Source organism: Hylobates moloch, unplaced genomic scaffold (genome assembly GCF_009828535.3).
Source record: "Hylobates moloch isolate HMO894 unplaced genomic scaffold, HMol_V3 SCAFFOLD_13, whole genome shotgun sequence".
Lineage (NCBI taxonomy): Eukaryota > Metazoa > Chordata > Mammalia > Primates > Hylobatidae > Hylobates > Hylobates moloch.
Window position 1 is genome coordinate 65,850,479 of NW_026652288.1, and position 18,650 is coordinate 65,869,128.

Genomic DNA, 18,650 nt, shown 5'->3' on the forward strand with positions numbered 1-18,650 from the left:
CTCTGTGTTATAGGGGAAAAACTGAAACAACACTCTCTCTAAGGAAACGTGTAACTTGAGGAGGCCGTAATCACTTGTTGGTTATCTTCTCATTACAGATTGTGTTATCCCAACCTAGCAAGGGTATTAGATCTTGTGACTTTTTTTGTTTCTTCTTGAGACAAGGTTTTGCTCTGTCCAGCCCCTTACGGCATTTTGAAAACAATCTTACTCCTCATTTCATATCTCATTTCATATTATTTTCTACTTGCCTCACTTATATTCACTTATTTTTAAAGTATTTTATTTTTCTATGTTGGATATATTCCTAAAAGGCACCTTATATCATTTCTGGAATAAGACAGAGATAAGAAAAAAAAAAAGCATAATATTTGTTGTTTTGCAGGGAAATGGAACATTAGAATGATAGAATGATCAGGACAAAATTACTTGGTTTGAAGTAAAATCTATTGTTTACTTGCCCTTAGTGTACCCTCTAACATAGTTGGAGAAAAATACAGTTTATTTCTGTTTTTTGTTTTGTTTTGTTTTTGCTTTTTTGAGATAAGAGTCTCACTCTGTTGCCCAGGCTGGAGTGCAGTGGCGTGATTATAGCTCACTGCAGGCTCAACCTCCCAGGCTCAGCCTCTCTAGTAGCTAGGACTACATGCCTGGCTAATTTTTTTGATTTTTAGTAGAGATGGGGTCTCACTATGTTGCCCATGCTGGTTTCAAACTCCTGAGCTCAAGTGATCCTCCTGCCTCAGCCTCCCAAAGTGCTGGGATTACAGGTGTGAGCCACCATGCCCAGCCAGAAATTCTGTGTTTCTAAGAAATTTTTATTATTACTGTATAACATTTGCTTCTGAATGTTATTGGCCGTCCAAATCCTATTAATTTTATTTAAATACATCTATTAAAACAATGTAGACTCCAATAGCCTTTGCTTAATTTTTTTAAATAAACTAGTAGTAAATTTACTGTGAAAATGAAAATCCTAACAGTTTCACAAGATATTTGTTTCCAGTTTACTAACAAGCAATGTGCATTTAATTTAGTTGGCTTATTTTGCAGTTCTATAATAGAGTTTTTCTGTGGCTTTCTTTTGAGAACAAAAATTCCGTTTACTTTCTATCTTTCAAAATTCTTATTGGCAATGACTAATTCCCCTGCATGAAATTTCACACACACACACACACACACACACACACACACACACACACTCACACATACAGAGAGCGAGAGAGAGAGAAAGGACTGGAATGAAATTGAACACAATATTAAAGATGGCTATCTGGCCCAGTGCTGTGGCTCACACCTGTAATCCTACCACTTTGGGAGGCCGAGTTGGGTGTATCACTTAAGGCCAGGAGTTCGAGGCCCGTCTGGGAAACATGGTGAAACTCTGTCTCTACTAAAAACACAAAAATTAGCCAGGTGCGGTGACATATGCCTGTAATCCCAGCTACTCGGGAGGCTGAGGCACAAGAACCACTTGAACACGGGAGGCAGAGGTTGCAGTGAGCTGAGATTGTGTCACTGTACTCCAGCTTGTGTGACAGAGTGAGACTCTGTCTCAAAAATAAAAAAAGATCTTTCACTATTGTTATTTTGAATTATTCAGTTCCCTTAAATAATTCTAACTGCCTTGAAATATGAGACTGATAGATAGATGTTTTTCACTTGGGAATATTTTCATTTTTAATAATTTTTTAAATAAGTAATGTAAATTTCTTATAAATCAAAGAAAATGTAAATCAAATTAAATGACTGAAATGAGTCTCAATCATTTTAGAGGTTTATTTTGCCAAGACGGCGGATGCACCTGGGAGAAAGGAGCACAAAACCACAGGAACATCTATGACCCATTCTTTTTCCAAATAAGGTCTGAGATTTCAATATTTATTTATTTGAGAAAAGTCTGGCTGTGTCACCCAGGCTGGATCCGCTTGCCTCAGCCTCCCAAAGTGCTGGGATTACAAGCGTGAGCCACCACACCTGACCTGAGATTTCAATATTTAAAGGGGAAAGAGCTGGTAGTAAGGGAAAGAGGAAGGAAAAAAAGGGGGAAGAAAAGAAGAGGAAGGAATAAAAGGGGCAAGCAGTTGCATCTTTTGAGTCTTTGATCAGCATTCACTGAATCCACATTTTACATGGGAAAGGAGGGGATATAGGAATAATTATGCATTCATCTCATGCTGGTGGATCTGCATTTTTACATAAGATAAACATAGAGTAGAGGAAGTAGTCAAATATGCATTTGTCTCAGGTGAGCAGAGGGATGACTTTTCCTTATGCCTGTGATGAGAAGCTGTTAATTTACATTGTCAGGTTAACATTCAATGAAGCTGTTTTAGTGTAAAGATTTTGGCACCCCCAAAAGAATTTCCTTTTGAGTAAATTGTGAGGGAAGTATGCAGCCTTTTCTCTTTGCAGCTATCTAATTAGGAACAAAATAGAAAGCAGTTTTGTGTGACTTAGTTCTCAAGCTTGACTCTTTCCTTTGGCATAATGAGTTTGGAGTCCTGATATTTTTATTTTCTTTCACACCTTTATTACATGTCATTAGTTATCATTTAGTAAAGTAAATAACATTCTGGCGTTAGACATGAAGCAACATGGTAAAAGACGCTGTCCCATTATCCTGCTAATCTCAGCCAATCAAAGCCTTTGGGGCTCAGCACCCCAAAAGTGGTTTTTAATGATGTACAAAAACAGATTTCAGTTAGGGCTTTGTTGCAATTTGCCCTTACGTGCAAATTTTTAGTGCTATTCTGATACATTTTAGCTCTATTATTTTAATATCTTACTTGATAGAAGCTAAAAGTTTACTCATCAGTGAAAAGGAAAAGGCTAAAGGCAAAATGAAAAAAGAAAAAGAGAAAGACTTTAATGTAGATTAAGATGTGAATCTAGGAACCTCCTTTTCACAAAGATAGCAGTGGGGAATGGCAAGAGTGAAAATAAAAAATAAAACGGAATCCTCAGTATTAACAAAATTCCTTGAAAGAAGGCTAACTAAAAGCAGGAAAAGAAAAAAAGGGAAGTTAATGGATTAATAGCAAGAACCAGGCCCCCTGTCTCCCAGTCGCTCAGCCTTCCTGGAATACTCTATGCTTCCACTTACTCCGTTCCTTTCCATTCCCTCTTGTATTTCCTCAGGTAGCTCTTAGCAGGGAAACAATATAATTTGACACTAAGTCCTGAATGGTGGGTAGGCCTAATCCCTCTTGTTCCACACTAGCACCAAATTTGGAATTCAGTGTAAGGAGTGTCCCCTGAAACTACATTTCACCCTCTCCCAGAGAACAAAGAGTTGAGAAGTAAGTCCTGGGAAGTGCAGGAGCTACAGAGTTCTGGCACCCTTCTATGTCTTGAGGGTCCTCCACCTCCAACTCTCAACTTTGCTTTCTGTTCTAAAGCAACCCTATCATTGAGCTGGCTGAGGTGGTAGGACCACTTGAGCTTAGGAGGTCAAAGCTGCAGTGAACTGAGATTGAGCCACTGCACTCCAATCTGGGTGCCACAGCAAATCCCATTCGTAATAATAATAATAATAATAATAATAATAATAATAATAAAAGGCATTCTTGGGTTATTAGGCTGGGGTGGCTCATCTGTAATTTCAGCACTTTGGGAGGCCACATTGGGAGGATTGCTTGAGCCCAGGAGTTCAAGACCAGCCTGGGCAACACAGTGACATAGGAGTTAAAAAGGAATTATTTAGGCAAATAATGAGGGCAAGGATGTCCTCAGTAAGGTTTTCCTTTTAATGAAAAGCAGCCCCCAAATCATTTTCTTTTCTAACAAAGAGCAGCCTGTAAAATTGAGCTGCAAACATAGACAAGCAAACTGGAAGCTTGCATGGGTGAATCCTGGCAGCTGTGCCAATAGGAAAAGGCTACCTGGGACTAGGCATGTTCAAAATGGTGGCTCCATCTTCCCTTCTCTTTGCCAGCCATGTGTACAGTAAGAAGAAGGCAACATGGAGTCTACCAGGCAAAAACTCTATTTGCATAATAAGATTAGGGTGGGGCAGCCAGTTTCCCTGTGCATTATGTAAACATCACACCTGGTCCAACCAATCTATGGGCCCTATGTAAATCAGACACAGTCTCCTCAAGCCTGTCTATAAAATCCGGTGCCGGAAGTCCCATTTGGGCTCCTGTCTCTCTCCCAGGAGAAAGCTATTCTCCTTTCTCCTTTTGCCTATTAAACCTCTGCTTTTTTTTTTTTTTTTTTTTGACATGGAGTCTCGCTCTGTCACTCAGGCTGGAGTGCAGTGGCAGGATCTCAGCTCATTGCAAGCTCTGCCTCCTGGGTTCAAGCGAGTCTCCTGCCTCAGCCTCCTGATTAGCTGGGATTACAGGCGCATGCCACCATGCCCAGCTAATTTTTGTATTTTTAGTAGAGACGGGGTTTCACCATATTGGCCAGGCTGGTCTCGAACTCTTGACCTTGTGATCTGCCTGCCTTGGCCTCCTAAAGTGCTGGGATTGCAGGTGTGAGCCACCGCGCCTGGCCTAAACCTCTGCTCTTAAAACTCACTCGTTGTGTGTGTCTGTGTGCTTAATTTTCCTGGCATAAGGCAACGAACCTTGGGTATCACCCCAGAAAATGACACCGCTTCAACAGTGAGACCCCATGTCTTAAAAAAAATGTAAACCACTAGTGCTCAGAATTTGTTCTAAATTGATAATGTAGCATATTTCTTGGTATTTTAGTCATTTTGTATGCTTTTTTTAAATCCTCCCTGTATTAGTCAGGGGTCTCTAGAGGGACAGAACTACTAGGATAGATGTATTTATGAAGGGGAGTTTATTAAAGAGTATTGACTTACACCATCACAAGGTGAAGTCCCAAACTAGGCCTTCTGCAAGCTGAGGAGCAAGGAAGACAGTCTGAGTCCCAAAATCTCAAAAGTAGGGAAGCCAACAGTGCAGCCTTCAGTCTGTGGCCAAAGGCCTGAGAGCCCCTGGCAAACCACTGGTGTAGGTCCAAGAGTCCAAAAGCTGAGGAACTTGGAGTCTGATGTTCGAGGTCAGGAAGCAGGCAGAACAGGAGAAAGTTGAAAGCTGGAAGACTCAGCAAGTCTGCTCGTTCCACCTTCTTCTTCCTGCTTCATTCTAGCCTCTCTGGCAGCTGATTAGATGGTGCCCACCCAGGTTGAGGGTGAGTCTGCCTTCCCAGTCCACTGACTCAAATGTTAATCTCCTTTGGCAATACCCACACAGACACACCCAGGAACAATACTTTGCATCCTTCAATCCAATCAAGCTGACCCTTGATTGATATTAGCCATCACACTCCCGATCCTTCCACCCCAAAAAATCCTCAACCAAAAAAACCCCAAAAAATTCAACAAAACAAATGAAAGCACCATCATTCTTAGTTAAATTTCTTCATTTATTATATTTCTTATTGTCTTCATTATATCTTGCTTTATACCAGAACTGTGACAGAGGGCAATTAGTTTTAGAGAAAGTGAAGAAAGGTAGGAAGGTTGCTTTAATTTTTCCCAAACCTGGCTTGAGGGAAAATTCACACATCCTTCAAGTTTATGAAACAGGCGCCGGATCTTTATTAAACTGGCCAGCAGAAGGAGGTCATCTCCACTCATGTATCGGAGGATTGGAATCTCCTCAGGGTTTGGTAGCTTTTCAGCAAAGAGAAAGAGAAGGAAACTCAGAGTCCAGGAGTGGAACTGGGGAGGTGGGAGGAGCTGAGTCATGGCACTTATGTGGGGTTGGATTCCCCGATGAGGGTCCACTCTAATTCATCCGTAAGCAGGGGTGGTGGTGTTATTCTAATCTGAATGAGGAAAGAGCTGAAACGCTGTGGAGACTTGAGAGACCAAATGGAATCTGGATACCTTCAAAAGCCTATAATGTATTCAAGTAATTTAACCAGCACCTACTGAGGGAATCACAAAGATGCCTCAGACACAGTCCCTTGCCTGGCAAGTGCCCAGTGGGGGAGGTAGGGTGAGTGCTGGTCTGAAGGCTGGGTGCTCACTGGGAAGGCACTGAGAATGGCAGTTCTCCTCAGAGAAGGTAGGACTGGGAAAAACTAAAACTCCCTTTCCTGCTCCTAAATGTGCCCCAACCTCCAGGAGGCCATTCCAAATTAACCTCTCCGTTACCCTTCTTTGTCCTCTGCTCTCCCCGCTCTCTCACAGCTTTTGATGATTCAAGGCTGGTGTTGTCTGCTTGCAGCTGCAGAAACGTAAACGGATTTGCCAGGACAGACTTGCCTGAGGTGTTTTCATTCTGTAGCTTCAAAGCCAGCCTAGGAGGGGCATTTAGCCTCTCTGCGGCAGGTTAGATGTAAGCAGAACTACTACTCTCTGCAAGCTAAGTGACCACTTACCTGCAAAAGATGATACTTACAGTATCATTTCTGTATTTCACTCCTCCTTCCATAGAAAGGAAGGAATGGAGGAAGGAAAGAGTATGAGATGGACAAATAACAAAGAATAAGTCAGAATCTTTTACCCCAAATATCACACCATGACAGAAAACTTTTTTACTGATTAAGTCAATGATGGCTCTAATAAGAAAGATTTCCTTTCCCCCCCGCCCCTTGTTTCCAGTGGGGTTGGAATAAGAAAGATTTCATCGGCAGGATAATTTTAAGGAATTCCTGAAAAATCAAAAAGCAGATGAGACCATATGCATATAGAGAGAAATGACCAAATGAAACCACTGACCAAAAACACATATACTCTGAGCAAAACCTCAACAGAAATGGGAAGCAGGACGGAGTCTGAGGTAAACATTAGGCCGATCAATTGGGAGGCAGGCCCCTCACCTTTTCCTTTGTGTTGAGCACTGGTGCCCATGGGCTGAGGCTGGCAGCGGGCACTAGCGCTAGCCTTCTACCCCTTAGCATCTGAAGCAAACTTTAGTAAGCAGAACAGGGAAACAGGAATTCTCAAATCCAAATTGAACACACAATTGAGAATCACCTAATATTTGACGCAACTAAAGAGAGGCACCAGATTTACCTATCAGAGAAACTTATACTCAAGGAAAAATAATTAGGAGATAGAGGAAGACTTTAGGAAATATATCCATATTTATATAGTTAATATTTTCTGAGGGACTTGAGAGAATATTGTTAAGGAAGAAAAACAACTAGAGGATTTGGAAGTTAATTCTATGCATATTATAAAAGATATGTTAATTTTAAACTAACCATTAAAATATAGTGTATTAAAAGACTGAGTCTGTTAGCTGGGCATGGTGGTGCATGCCTGTAGTCCTAGCTACTTGGGAGGCTGAGGCCGGATGATAGCTTGAACCCAGGAGTTTGCAGTTACAGTGAGCTATGGTCACGCCACTACACTCCAGCCTGGGTGACAGAGCAAAACCCTGTCTCTAAAAACAAACAAACAAAAAAACCACTGAGTCTGTTAGGTTGAGGAAAGCAACACAATCCAACTATATGTGGTTTGCAAGAGAACATATAACTCAAAACTACATTAAAAAGGTTGAAAATCAAAGGATGAAAAAATATCAAACAAATGCTAACAAAGAGAAAGCAAGTGTAAGAACTTAACATCAGATGGAACAGCACTTAAGGTAAAGGCCACTAAAAGGGAAATTAGGAATAACACATGTTGATAACATTACTACCTTTATTGTCAAAATAAAAACAAAGCCCTCACTAATACACTAAGGCACGTAATGGGAACAGCTGAAGAGTGAATGAGTGAGGGGAAAGAATGGGCTGGCCCTGGCAAAAGGTATAACTCACAAAGAAGAGAGTAGCATCTTTAATTTCCTGATCACAGAGCTTCAAAATATATACAGCAAAAGTTGATTGAAACATTAGGAACGATGAACAAATTCATAACCATTTTGGGAAACTTTCATACATTTCTCAGAAGTAAACCCAATGACACAAAAATAAAAGGATAGAGAGGGAGGTATGCCTAGAACAACTGGACATAGAATTTGTACCAGTAAACTATACAACGTTTTTGGTTAAATATACATGGAACACATAAAAACTATGTAACCAACCACAAAGAAAATATCAATATATTCTAAACAGGAAGGAAAAAACTGCAAGTCGTATTTCCTGACCATTTTGAAATTAACAAGAAAGGGGTAAATCTTTCTATCTATTTGAAAATTCAGTGACTACTGCATTGAAGTCAAAATAGGTATTCTAAATTATTTAGAAGTGAAAGAAAATGACAGCACTATATATTAAAACGTGTGGCAAATGACCAAAGAGGCACTCAGAGTGCTAGGGAGAAGGTGGGGGTGGGTGTGGCTGGTTTTGACGGATTGCTCAGGAAAGGGCTGCGAAGAAACCTGAAGGAAGTGAGGGAACAGCCACATGCTAAATGGGGGGAAAACATTTTAGGTTGAGGGGATAGCAAATGCAAAGATCCTGTGACAGGAACATGCCTGATATTTTCAAGCAAGAGCAAAAAGGCCAGTATGACCGGAACGAGTGAGTGAGATCAGGTAATACAGAGATACTATTCAAAGAAAGATTTCCAGATTGTGTACAGCATTGCCAGCCTTTATACGGCCTTGGCTTTTACTCGAGTAAAATTAGAAGCCCCCGGATAGTTCTGACCAGACTTATGTTTTCAAAGTATCATTCCAAGTATTGTGTTAGAATAGACTTTGGGAATACCAGAAGAAGGGAGACTTATTAGGAGGCTATTGCAATAATCAAGCAAGAGATGGATCAGGTAAAGAGGCAGACAAGAATGATAGCACTGGAAAATGTGAGAAGTGTGAGACTCTGGAGGTATTTTGGAGGTAGAATTTACAGATGAGTTGGTATGGGACTCCCGTGAAACAGAGCGTTTAGAGCTGTGAAACTACTCCCGAGTTTTTGTCCTGAACAAGTGAAAGAATGTAGTTGCCATTTTCTGAGATGGAGAGGACTGAGATTGGATCAAGTGTTGAAATCAAGTTCTGCTGTGTTAAGTTTTTTCTTTTTTTCCTAACAGGGTCTTGCTCTGTTGCCCAGGCTGGACTGCAGTGGCACAATCACAGCTCATGCAGCCTTGAACCCCCTGCTCCCCACCCTGCCAATGGTGGGCTCAAGCTATCCTTTCACCTCAGCCTCCCAGATAGCTGGGACTACAGGCATGCGCCACCATGTCTGGAGAATTTAAAAAACGACTTTCATAGAGATCGGGTCTCACTATGTTGCCCAAGCTGGTCTCACACTCCTGGGCTCAAGTAATGCTCCCGTCACAGCCTCCCAAAGTGCTGGGATTACAGGCATGAGCCACGGCTCCTGGCCTGTGTTGTTTTTAATGCCCTCTTACAAATCCAGATGGTTATGTTGAATTGGAATCAGAGACTTGCAAGTCTCGAGTTCATAGGAGATCTACCTGAAGATACAAATTAAAGGGCTATCAGCATGCAGATGATATTTAAGGAAGTGAGACTCAATGAGATAATCTGATAATCTAATCAGATAATGAGATTATCTGAGATAATCTGAGGAGTGAGTATAGAGAAAAGACAGCCCAAAGATAAGCTCTGGGTTCCTCCAATATTTAGAAAAAGGGGAGATGAAGAGTGATCAGGCCAGAAAAATGAGAAGAGACGGCCTGTGAGGTACAAGGAAAATCAGGGGAGAATAGTCGTGGAAGCAAGGGAAGAAATGATTCCAGGAAGAAGAGATCATCAGTGTTTAATGCCACTGAGAAGTCATTAAATTTCATATAAATTTAATATTTATATTGAATTCAATATTCTTCAAAATGTAGACACAAATCTTCAATACTTACTAACTGGGAAACAAAAACAAATAGGAACCCCCTCCAACTATATAATCTGTATATTATCTAATTTTTATGTTTTAAAAAAGATGTATAAAATAGGCTGGGCATGGTGGCTCATGCCTATAATCTCGGCACTTTGGGAGGCCCAGGTGGGCAGATCACCTGAAGTCAGGAGTTCGAGACCAGCCTGGCCAACATGGTGAAACCCCGCCTCTACTAAAAATACAAAATTAGCTGAGTGTGGTGGTGCACGCCTGAGCCCCAGCTACTCAGGAGGCTGAGGCGTGAGAATCGCTTGAACCCGGGAGGTGGAGGTTGCAGTGAGCCAAGATCACGCCACTGCACTCCAGTCTGGGCAACAGAGCGAGATTCTATCTGGAAAAAAAAAAAAAATGTATAAAATAATTTATAAATGCATAGTAAGGAGGAAGGTACACACTAAATTTTGTGTGGTGGTTACTTTGGGGAAGGGAGTTAGAATAGAAGAAGAAATGAAGAGAATCTCATTTTTAAAAAAATTATCTTTATTTCTGTATTGTTTGAATCTTTAAATATAAAAATATATTCACAAGTCGCTTGTAATTAAAAAAAAAAACCTAAAGGGTGATTATGAGAACAATGAGAAAAGTAAAAAACTTTAATAATGAACTCTTCCTTTTGCATCAAAATGACTCTTTTTTGATTAAAATTAATTTCTAAGTGGGAAGAGGAAGGGAGGTGCAGCGGTGGGGGAAGGAAGTAGAGGGAGAGAGAGAGGGGAGAAAGAAATATTTTTATATTTTGGATAAGAATGTATTTACTATGGATGTAATGTAACAAAAGGAGGGGATACTGCAGATTTCTAATCAAGAAAGAAGTTTGTCTGGAGCCTAAAAATTTGACTGCAGTTTCCAGACTTACTGAAAGTAACTGGAATAGTGCTTAGCACATTGTAGACCCTCGCTCTATGTTGCCTGAATCTGAAATCTCCCCTTTGTTTGGTGGTCATGAGATATTCCTTCCTGTGTTGAGATTCTATTTCCACATACTTAAAAGTTGAAGGCACTTTTGAAGTTTGGAGCTATGTCTTCCTTTAAAAATCAATGAAACAGGCCTTGCGTGGTGGCGTGCCTGTGTCCCAGCCATTTGGGAGGCTGAGACAGGAGAATCGCTTGAACCCGGGAGGCGGAGGTTGCAGTGAGCCAAGCTCGCACCACTGCACTCCAGCCTGGCGATGGAGAAACTCCATTTCAAAAAAAAAAAAAAAAATCGATGAAACAGGCCGGGAGTGGTGGCTCATGCCTGGAATCCCTGCACTTTCAGAGGTTGAGGCAGGCGGATTACCTGAGGTCAGGAGTTCGAGACTAGCCTGGTCAACATGGTGAAACCCCGTCTCTACCAAAAATACAAAAATTAGCTGGTCGTGGTGGCGGGCGCCTGTAGTCCCAGATACTTGGGATGGTGAGGCAGGAAGAATTGCTTGAACCTGGGAGGCGGAGGTTGCAGTGAGCTGAGATTGTGCCACTGCACTCTAGCCTGGAAGACAGAGCGAGGCTCCATCTCAAAAAAAAAAAAAAAAAAAAATCAATGAAACAAAGGTCCTTAAAGTTTAAGGGACCTGTTTGAAGTCACACACTATATGTGTTATTTATGTGTATAGCTATACGTCCATCTCTATTTGTATCCATCTCTATATATTATTTTATTTAGTGCCAAGTACCACCCTTAGTGCTTTGCATTCTCATCAAATCTTCACAGCAATCTGTAAGGCTGGAATCATTATTCCATTTTATGGAAAAAGAAACTGAAGTTCAAGCTCACTCAGTCAAGTGGCAGAGCTGAGGTTTGAAACTACAGAGAATCTGCAACCTGAATTCCACGTTCTTAACCACCGTGCATTATTGCCGGTCACTGAGAATGTACTCAGGGAGAGGCACTGGAGTTACAGAAGTCAATAAGACAGAGATTCTTCCTTTCAGGAGCTTGCTATCCAGTAGGAAAGGCAGTACTGTTCAGCAAGCGCGGGGATGGAGGCAAGTACACAGAAAACCCACAGAAGGATGTGTTTGAGGCTGACTGGGTGAAGGACTAGGAGGTCTGGTAAGTGTCTTCAAGGAGACAGGGCTTATGATTGGTCTTGAACATGATTCAAACTCAGGTCTCCTGACCCAACCCAAGGCTCTCTACCACGGCGGGGAGGAAAACAAACACAATACGATATCTTTAAACTAAACTCCCAAAGCAGCACTACTCTGGCACAGAGCAAACACTCAGTAAATGTTACGTGGATCTGAGTCTGAACTAAAAGGAATTTCAGAGTAAGAAACAATAAAGCCACCTCAATTCCATATGAAGCTTTCACTACATGTTTTTCCATTGAATTCCAAAATCCTAGTGGACAGTAGATTATGCACTAGTGTAATCTATCAGTAATAATACTAACAAAAGTTATTTTACTCTTATTATTATTCTAAATGCTTTAAACTGTTTTTAAAAATGTACCTACCTTCACTTTGGTTCCAACACTGATTCTTGCCTGTTGGCCCATTGCTAGAAAAGTTATAGAAATCTTGTCTTGTTCTAAGATGCGGACTCCAATATAACGGTTCAAAGCCAGAAAGACAGGTTTAAATGAAACAAAGGGTGAGGAAGTGATGGAATTTGACCAATTCCAAGCCCTTATTCTGTTGCCGGCTTGATCTGAATATTGACCTCCCAAGATATTGAGGTATACCCTGGGCAGGAAGGAAATGTAAAAATCATAAACAGTAACACTGTAATTAAATACTGGAATTATCCCTGTCACTTGCTAACCAAGGGGAGTAACGGTTTATGCCAGCGATTAGCAGGAGTGGTGGAAACTTCAGGTAATCTCAGGAGTGATAATACTATGACTAAATTCTACACGAATCTGAAGTACTGTATCCTATTTGAGCTCATACTGATAAACTAAAATGGGTCCAAAGGATCAGCCTGGGATGAAGGAGTCTGGAAGGTTGAAGAGGGAGTAGGGAAGGTTTAGTCTGGAGAAAATGAGATACAGAAGAGTCGATTAATCCTGAAAGAGGAGGAAAGACCAGTGCTTAGATTTTCACCACACCAAAATAAAGACCTGTGGCTATAAATTCTGGGGAAAACTGTGTTGACTTCAGTACAAGAGAGCTGTTTTCTGGCAATGTCCAACTAGGAGCTAGGAGTCCTTCCAGGAGTCCTCCCATCATGGCTGAGTGTGGGGGCAGAGGCTCAGGGAACACCTCTGTGATCACTGCAGTGGAGAAGAGGTCTGTGACAGAGCAAAGGTGGACCTTAGACCCACGAGGCGACCCCATCTCTTCAGACCATGAATGCCTTACATTTTACTACCTCATGTTTAGCACCTCACCATCTGAGATCTGGCAGCACTAATCGCTGTGCCATCCTATTCAGTTATCTCCTTCTCATACCCTCTTACCATCCCCACCTTGAGGACAGACAATAGATACAGTGTTCTGGGTACTCAGAAAGTTGGCTTAATTTGATAATAAATTATTTTTTAAAAACTAGATGACTTGGCCATGGGGACCCCTAGCTAACATCTCATGTTAGAGATGTTATTATACCTGTATAACAGATGAGATTGTTATACCTGTATATAACTTCAAGGAAAAGACCTCTTTTTAAAAAGTTCAAAAAGTTTAAATTGTATTTGAAGTTAGAACTCAAATTTCACTTTGTCAGGCTAAATGAAATAATATGAAGTTACAGAGTATATACATAGTAGGTTAAATTGGACCCAGTATTGATCAGTGGTAGTAATCTAATAACAAAAGCACAAATGAGAAACCGAGATGATTATCTTATTGTGTCTGGGAAGGGAAGATTTAGTTTTATCTTGAAATCTGGGTGAAAATCATACCTAGCTAAAATTATCTGGCTAAATCAGTCCCTTGTTTATTTAGTAAACATTCTTTGAGTCTACACTATGTACAGATATGCTGCTATGTAGTAGCAAAGATTCAGGATGTGCCCTCAAGGAATGTCTGTCAAGTAAGGGAAATGGACTCACTACACAAGAGGCAGAGAGAGGGCTATGAGAGTATCAAGGAGCCATCTCAGTGTGCCTCAGAGCTCAGTTCATGGGGCAGGGGCTTCATCAAACCAATCTGGAAGAACCTATTGGTTTCCAGTCTAGAAACCAACGAATATTGGTGACAATATAGCACTGCATCAAAGGTAACATAGAAGTGCTATAGAATCCTGAAAGATAAGTAGAAAGTTTCCAATATACATGGTGGTAATGAATTGACTACTGCTGTGGACGAAAAACACAAATAGCTCAATATCCTAACTTTCTGAAAGACTAGCAGTATATAAACTTCACCAATTACTGGCAGAGGTTCCCAAGATGAGATTGTTATACCTGTATATAACTTAAAGGAAAAGACCTCTTTCTGAAAAGTTCAAAAAGTTTAAATTGTATTGGAAGTTAGAACCCAAATTTCACTGTCAGGCTAAATGAAATAATATGAAGTCACAGAGTATATACATAGTAGGTTAAATTGGGACCAGGATCTTAATTTCTCTGGAGATTTTGTCTGTATGTTATTGTTCTTGCTTGTGGCTATAGGAAGCTTACTAGTTAGGAATGATCTCAAACAATAACAACATAGTGTATCAACTGTCTATTGACAAGTTGTTTACATAGATGAAGCAGAATAACATCATCAGGGCACAGGCTCTAGAGACTGCCTCAGTTACATCCCAAATCCCTAGAGTTACCATATCATTTATCAAGTTTTTTTCTATGTTGTAATTATATAGTTCATATATTCTTAACTATGTATAGAAATAATATGATGAGCTTTATTTTTATAATTGCTTGGGATTTTTCCACTGAAAGGCATATGGAATGGTGTAAACCAAAAATCTCTCTGAGTTGAACATTACCATCTAAAGAACACTAACTTAAATAAATCTTCTGAAACCCATTCTTATCATTTAAAAAGAAAAAACAAAATTTCCCAGAACGAAAGCCACAGAATGGCAGCAGCAGGAACCTAGAAGCTTACCAGACATTTCCATTGGGATGATAGCAGGAACTTCTGCCAGAGGAATCCAGCACTGCTAGGATAGCAGGGTTAGTGGGCATATCTTCTTGGACTATACAAGTGAAACCATTTACCTTGTTGGGCACTCGGATGATGGCTAGGTTTCCAGATGGATAGCTGAGATCAGATAAGGTCATATAAATTGTTCTAATGCTCCTTGACTATTCTGGGAACAAATTCAATTTATGAGAGAGCACTCTGAACTCATGAAGCATTCTGAAAATGGGAGGTACTATATTAATACAAAAAGTTTTATGCTTTTTATGTGGATCAGAATATACTGATGAGATACAAAAATCCTCAACAAAATCTTGCAAATTAACTGTCACAATATAAAAAGGATTATGCACCATGATGAAGTAGCGTTTACCCCAGATATGCAAGGTTGGTTTAACATCTGAAAATAACTTAATATACCACATTAATAGAATAAAGAGCAAAAAACACATGGTCATTTCAACAGACACAGAAAAAGCATTTGACAAGTTTCAACCCTCTTAATAATAAGAAAACTCAATGGATTTCAAATAGGAATGAATGTCCTCAACCTGATAAAGAGTATCTACAAAAAGCCCACAGCTGGGCTGGGCATGGTGGCTTATGCCTGTAATCCCAGCACTGAGGGAGGCCAAGGCAGGAGGATCATTGAAGCCCAGGAGTTCGAGACCAGCCTGGGCAATATAATAAGACTCTGTCTCTACAAAACAATTTTTTTCATCTTTAGAATTTTGATTTTTTTAATTAAGAAAAACCCACAATTAAAACCATACTTAATGGTGAAAGACTTAGTGCTTTCTTCCTAAGATCAGAAACTAAACAAAAATGTCTGCTCTTACTACTTCTATTCAACTTTGCACTATTAATAGATGTTCTGGCCAGGTGCGGTGGCTCATGCCTGTAATCCCAGCACTTGGGGAGGCTGAGGAGGGTGGATCACGAGGTCAGGAGATTGAGATCATCCTGGCCAACATGGTGAAACCCCATCTCTACTAAAATTACAAAAATAGCCAGGCATGGTGGTGTGCGCCTGTAGTCCCAGCTACTCAGGAGGCTGCGGCAGGAGAATTGCTTGAACCTGGGAGGTGAAGGTTGCAGTGAGCCAAGATCATGCCACTGCACTCTAACCTGGGCAACACAGCAAGACTCCGTCTCAAAAAAAAAAAAAAAGTTCTAGCCATGGAAGTTTAGGGGGGAAGAAAAAGGAAATGAAAAGCATCCAGATTGGAAAGGGAAGTAAAGCTGTACCTATTAGCAGATGACATGTTCTTGTATATAGAAAATCATAAGGAATTCATAAGATAATGTATTAAAACTGATAAATGAGTTCAGCAGGGTTGTAAGCTACAAGATCAATATACAAAAATAAATTGTATTTCTATACACTAGCAGTGGACATTCTAAAAATGAGATTAAGAAAGCAATTCTATTTTCAATAGCATCAAAAGCAATAAAATATACTGAAGATAATTCACTAACTGTTAAGACTCATTTCCATATCCAGGCTGATTAGAAGTCCAGAAATGAACACAAGATTGATTCTAAATCATTTTGCAAATCAGCCACAGCCTTCAAGAAAGTTAAGAGGAATAAAGTCAGGGCATGAAATGATTAATAATAAAAGTTGGAAAACCATATATTTTTATATGGTTTTTATACAGACACAGCCTGTAGTCCCAGCTGCTTAGGAGACTGAGGGGGGAGGGTCACTTGAGCCCAGGAGTTTGAGGCCAGCCTAGGCAACATAGCAGGACTCTGTCTCTAAAAACTTAAAAAAAATTTTTAAGTCAGGTAAATTATTTAAAATTTATTGATGTAATTAAAACAAAACCTACACACTCTCATAGGGTCTAGGGAAATAAAACTTCATCATGCTTCCTATGCTGTGAAAGTCATTTTTCTGGCTTATTATTGGGGTTTAAGTAAACACTTAGGAAACGATGACTAAAAATGACTTTCTTCTACAAGGGGAGGCTCTCAGTTCATGAAAAGACCTCCTCATTTTTTTGCTTCTTGTTTTTACTTTCCTCAGATATTACGAGGATCTGAAAAGCTCAAAAAGTTTAAATATTAAATGAATGACCTGGCCATCAGGCAGAAAGTCCAAGTGATCAATAACTTAGTGTTCCATGAAATGGATATTTAATTTTGGTATTAAAAATTGTCTACCGCTCATGGGTGTGTAAACTGGTATACATTTTCTGGGGTGGAGGGATGGCAAAATTCTATCAAAGCTTTAAAATGTCCAAATCGTTCATCCAGAATTTCTAGCCCTATATGTTTATTTATTTATTTACTTATTTATTTATTTAATTTTTTGAGATAGGGTCTTGCTCTGTTGCCCAGGTTGGAGTGCAGTGGCACGATCAGAGCTCACTGCAGCATCAACCTCTCTGGCTCAGAAAAGTCCTCCCACCTCAGCCTTCCAGGTAGCTGGAACTACAGGTGTGCACCACAACACCTGGCTAATTTTTTGTATTTTTTTTTTGTAGGCACAGGCTTTCACCATGTTGCCTAGGCTGATCTCAAACTGCTGAGCTCAAGTGATCTGCCCACTGTGGCCTCTCAAAGGGCTGGGATTATAGGCATGGGTCACCATGCCCAGCCTCAACCCCTAGGTATTTAATTCAAGAAAGTAAGTGGTAACTGTGCCACAAAGTATGCACAAAGCTGTTTATTTAGCTGTTGTGTATAATAGCAAAAATTGTGAAACCACTTTTGTTCAGTAATAGGGGATAGGTTAAATGAATTATAGTACATCTATATAATAAAGTACTATGTGGTTATAAAATGGTATTGCTACCTGTGGATGGATTTTTGGGGAAAAAAATGTGTTATATCTTTATATTTATTGCATATCATATATTTATAACATTATTGTATAATTTCATTATGTAAAGGAGTCAGAAAATATGAATAAACAGTTAAAGAATCAATTTATATATACATATATATACACACATATATATTTGTATATATATGTGTATATATATATGCTCATAGACAGAAAAAACATCTTAAAAAACCCCATAGGCCAGGTGTGGTGGCTCATGCCTGTAATTCTAGCACTTTGGGAGGCCAAGGTGAGCAGATCACCTAAGTCAAGAGTTCAAGACCAGCCTGGGCAACATAGCAAAACCCTATCTCTACTAAAAATACAAAAATTAGCTGGGCGTAGTGGCATAGGCCTGTAATCCCAGCTACGTGGGAGGGTGAGGCAGCAAAATTGCTTGAACCTGGGAGGTTGAGGTTGCAGTGAGCCAAGATCCCACTACTGCACTACAGCCTAGGTGAGACTATGTCTCAAAAAACAAACAAACAAAAACCATATCTTTTTCTTTTTCTTTTTTTATTTTTCTCTTTTTTTTTTTTTAATTGCTCTTTGTGGAGCAGGGCTACTCCATAGGAAGTGTGTTCAGAATAGCCAAAAATATATATATTTTTAAATGCTGGCCAGACACAGTGGCTTACATCTGTAATCCCAGCCATTTGGGAGACTGAGATGGGAGGATCCCTTGCACCCAGGAGTTCAAGACCAGCCTGGGCAACATAGAGAGACCCCATCTCTACCAAAATTTAAAAAATTAGCCAGGTATAGTGGTGCATGCCTGCGGTCCCAGCTACTTAGGATGCTGAGCTGGGGGGACTGCTTGAGCCCAGGAGGTTGAGGTTGCAGTGGGTCATAATTGTGCCACTGTGCTCTAACCTGGGTCTCACAGTGAGACCCTGTCTTAAAAAAACAATAGTAATAAAATGCTAACAGCTTTTCTCTGGGTGGTAGAATTTGAAGGTAGTATCTCCTTCCTTCCTTCCTTCCTTCCTTCCTTCCTTCCTTCCTTCCTTCC

General features: G+C 40.2%; 1 protein-coding gene across 1 annotated transcript in view; it reads right to left on the bottom strand.

Annotated features, from left to right (window-relative positions):
• Nucleotides 1–5,364: 5,364 nt before the first annotated feature.
• The window catches only part of ERICH6 (glutamate rich 6), a 42,551-nt gene continuing 29,265 nt past the window's right edge, over nucleotides 5,365–18,650 (bottom strand). The window contains exons 12-14 of the mRNA XM_032173841.2: nucleotides 14,770–14,925; nucleotides 12,228–12,456; nucleotides 5,365–5,635 (exon numbers count right to left, since the gene is read on the bottom strand). Of these exons, the coding sequence (XP_032029732.1) occupies nucleotides 5,372–5,635; nucleotides 12,228–12,456; nucleotides 14,770–14,925 (649 nt within the window). The 3' untranslated portion in view covers nucleotides 5,365–5,371. The remainder of the gene's footprint in view (nucleotides 5,636–12,227; nucleotides 12,457–14,769; nucleotides 14,926–18,650) is intronic.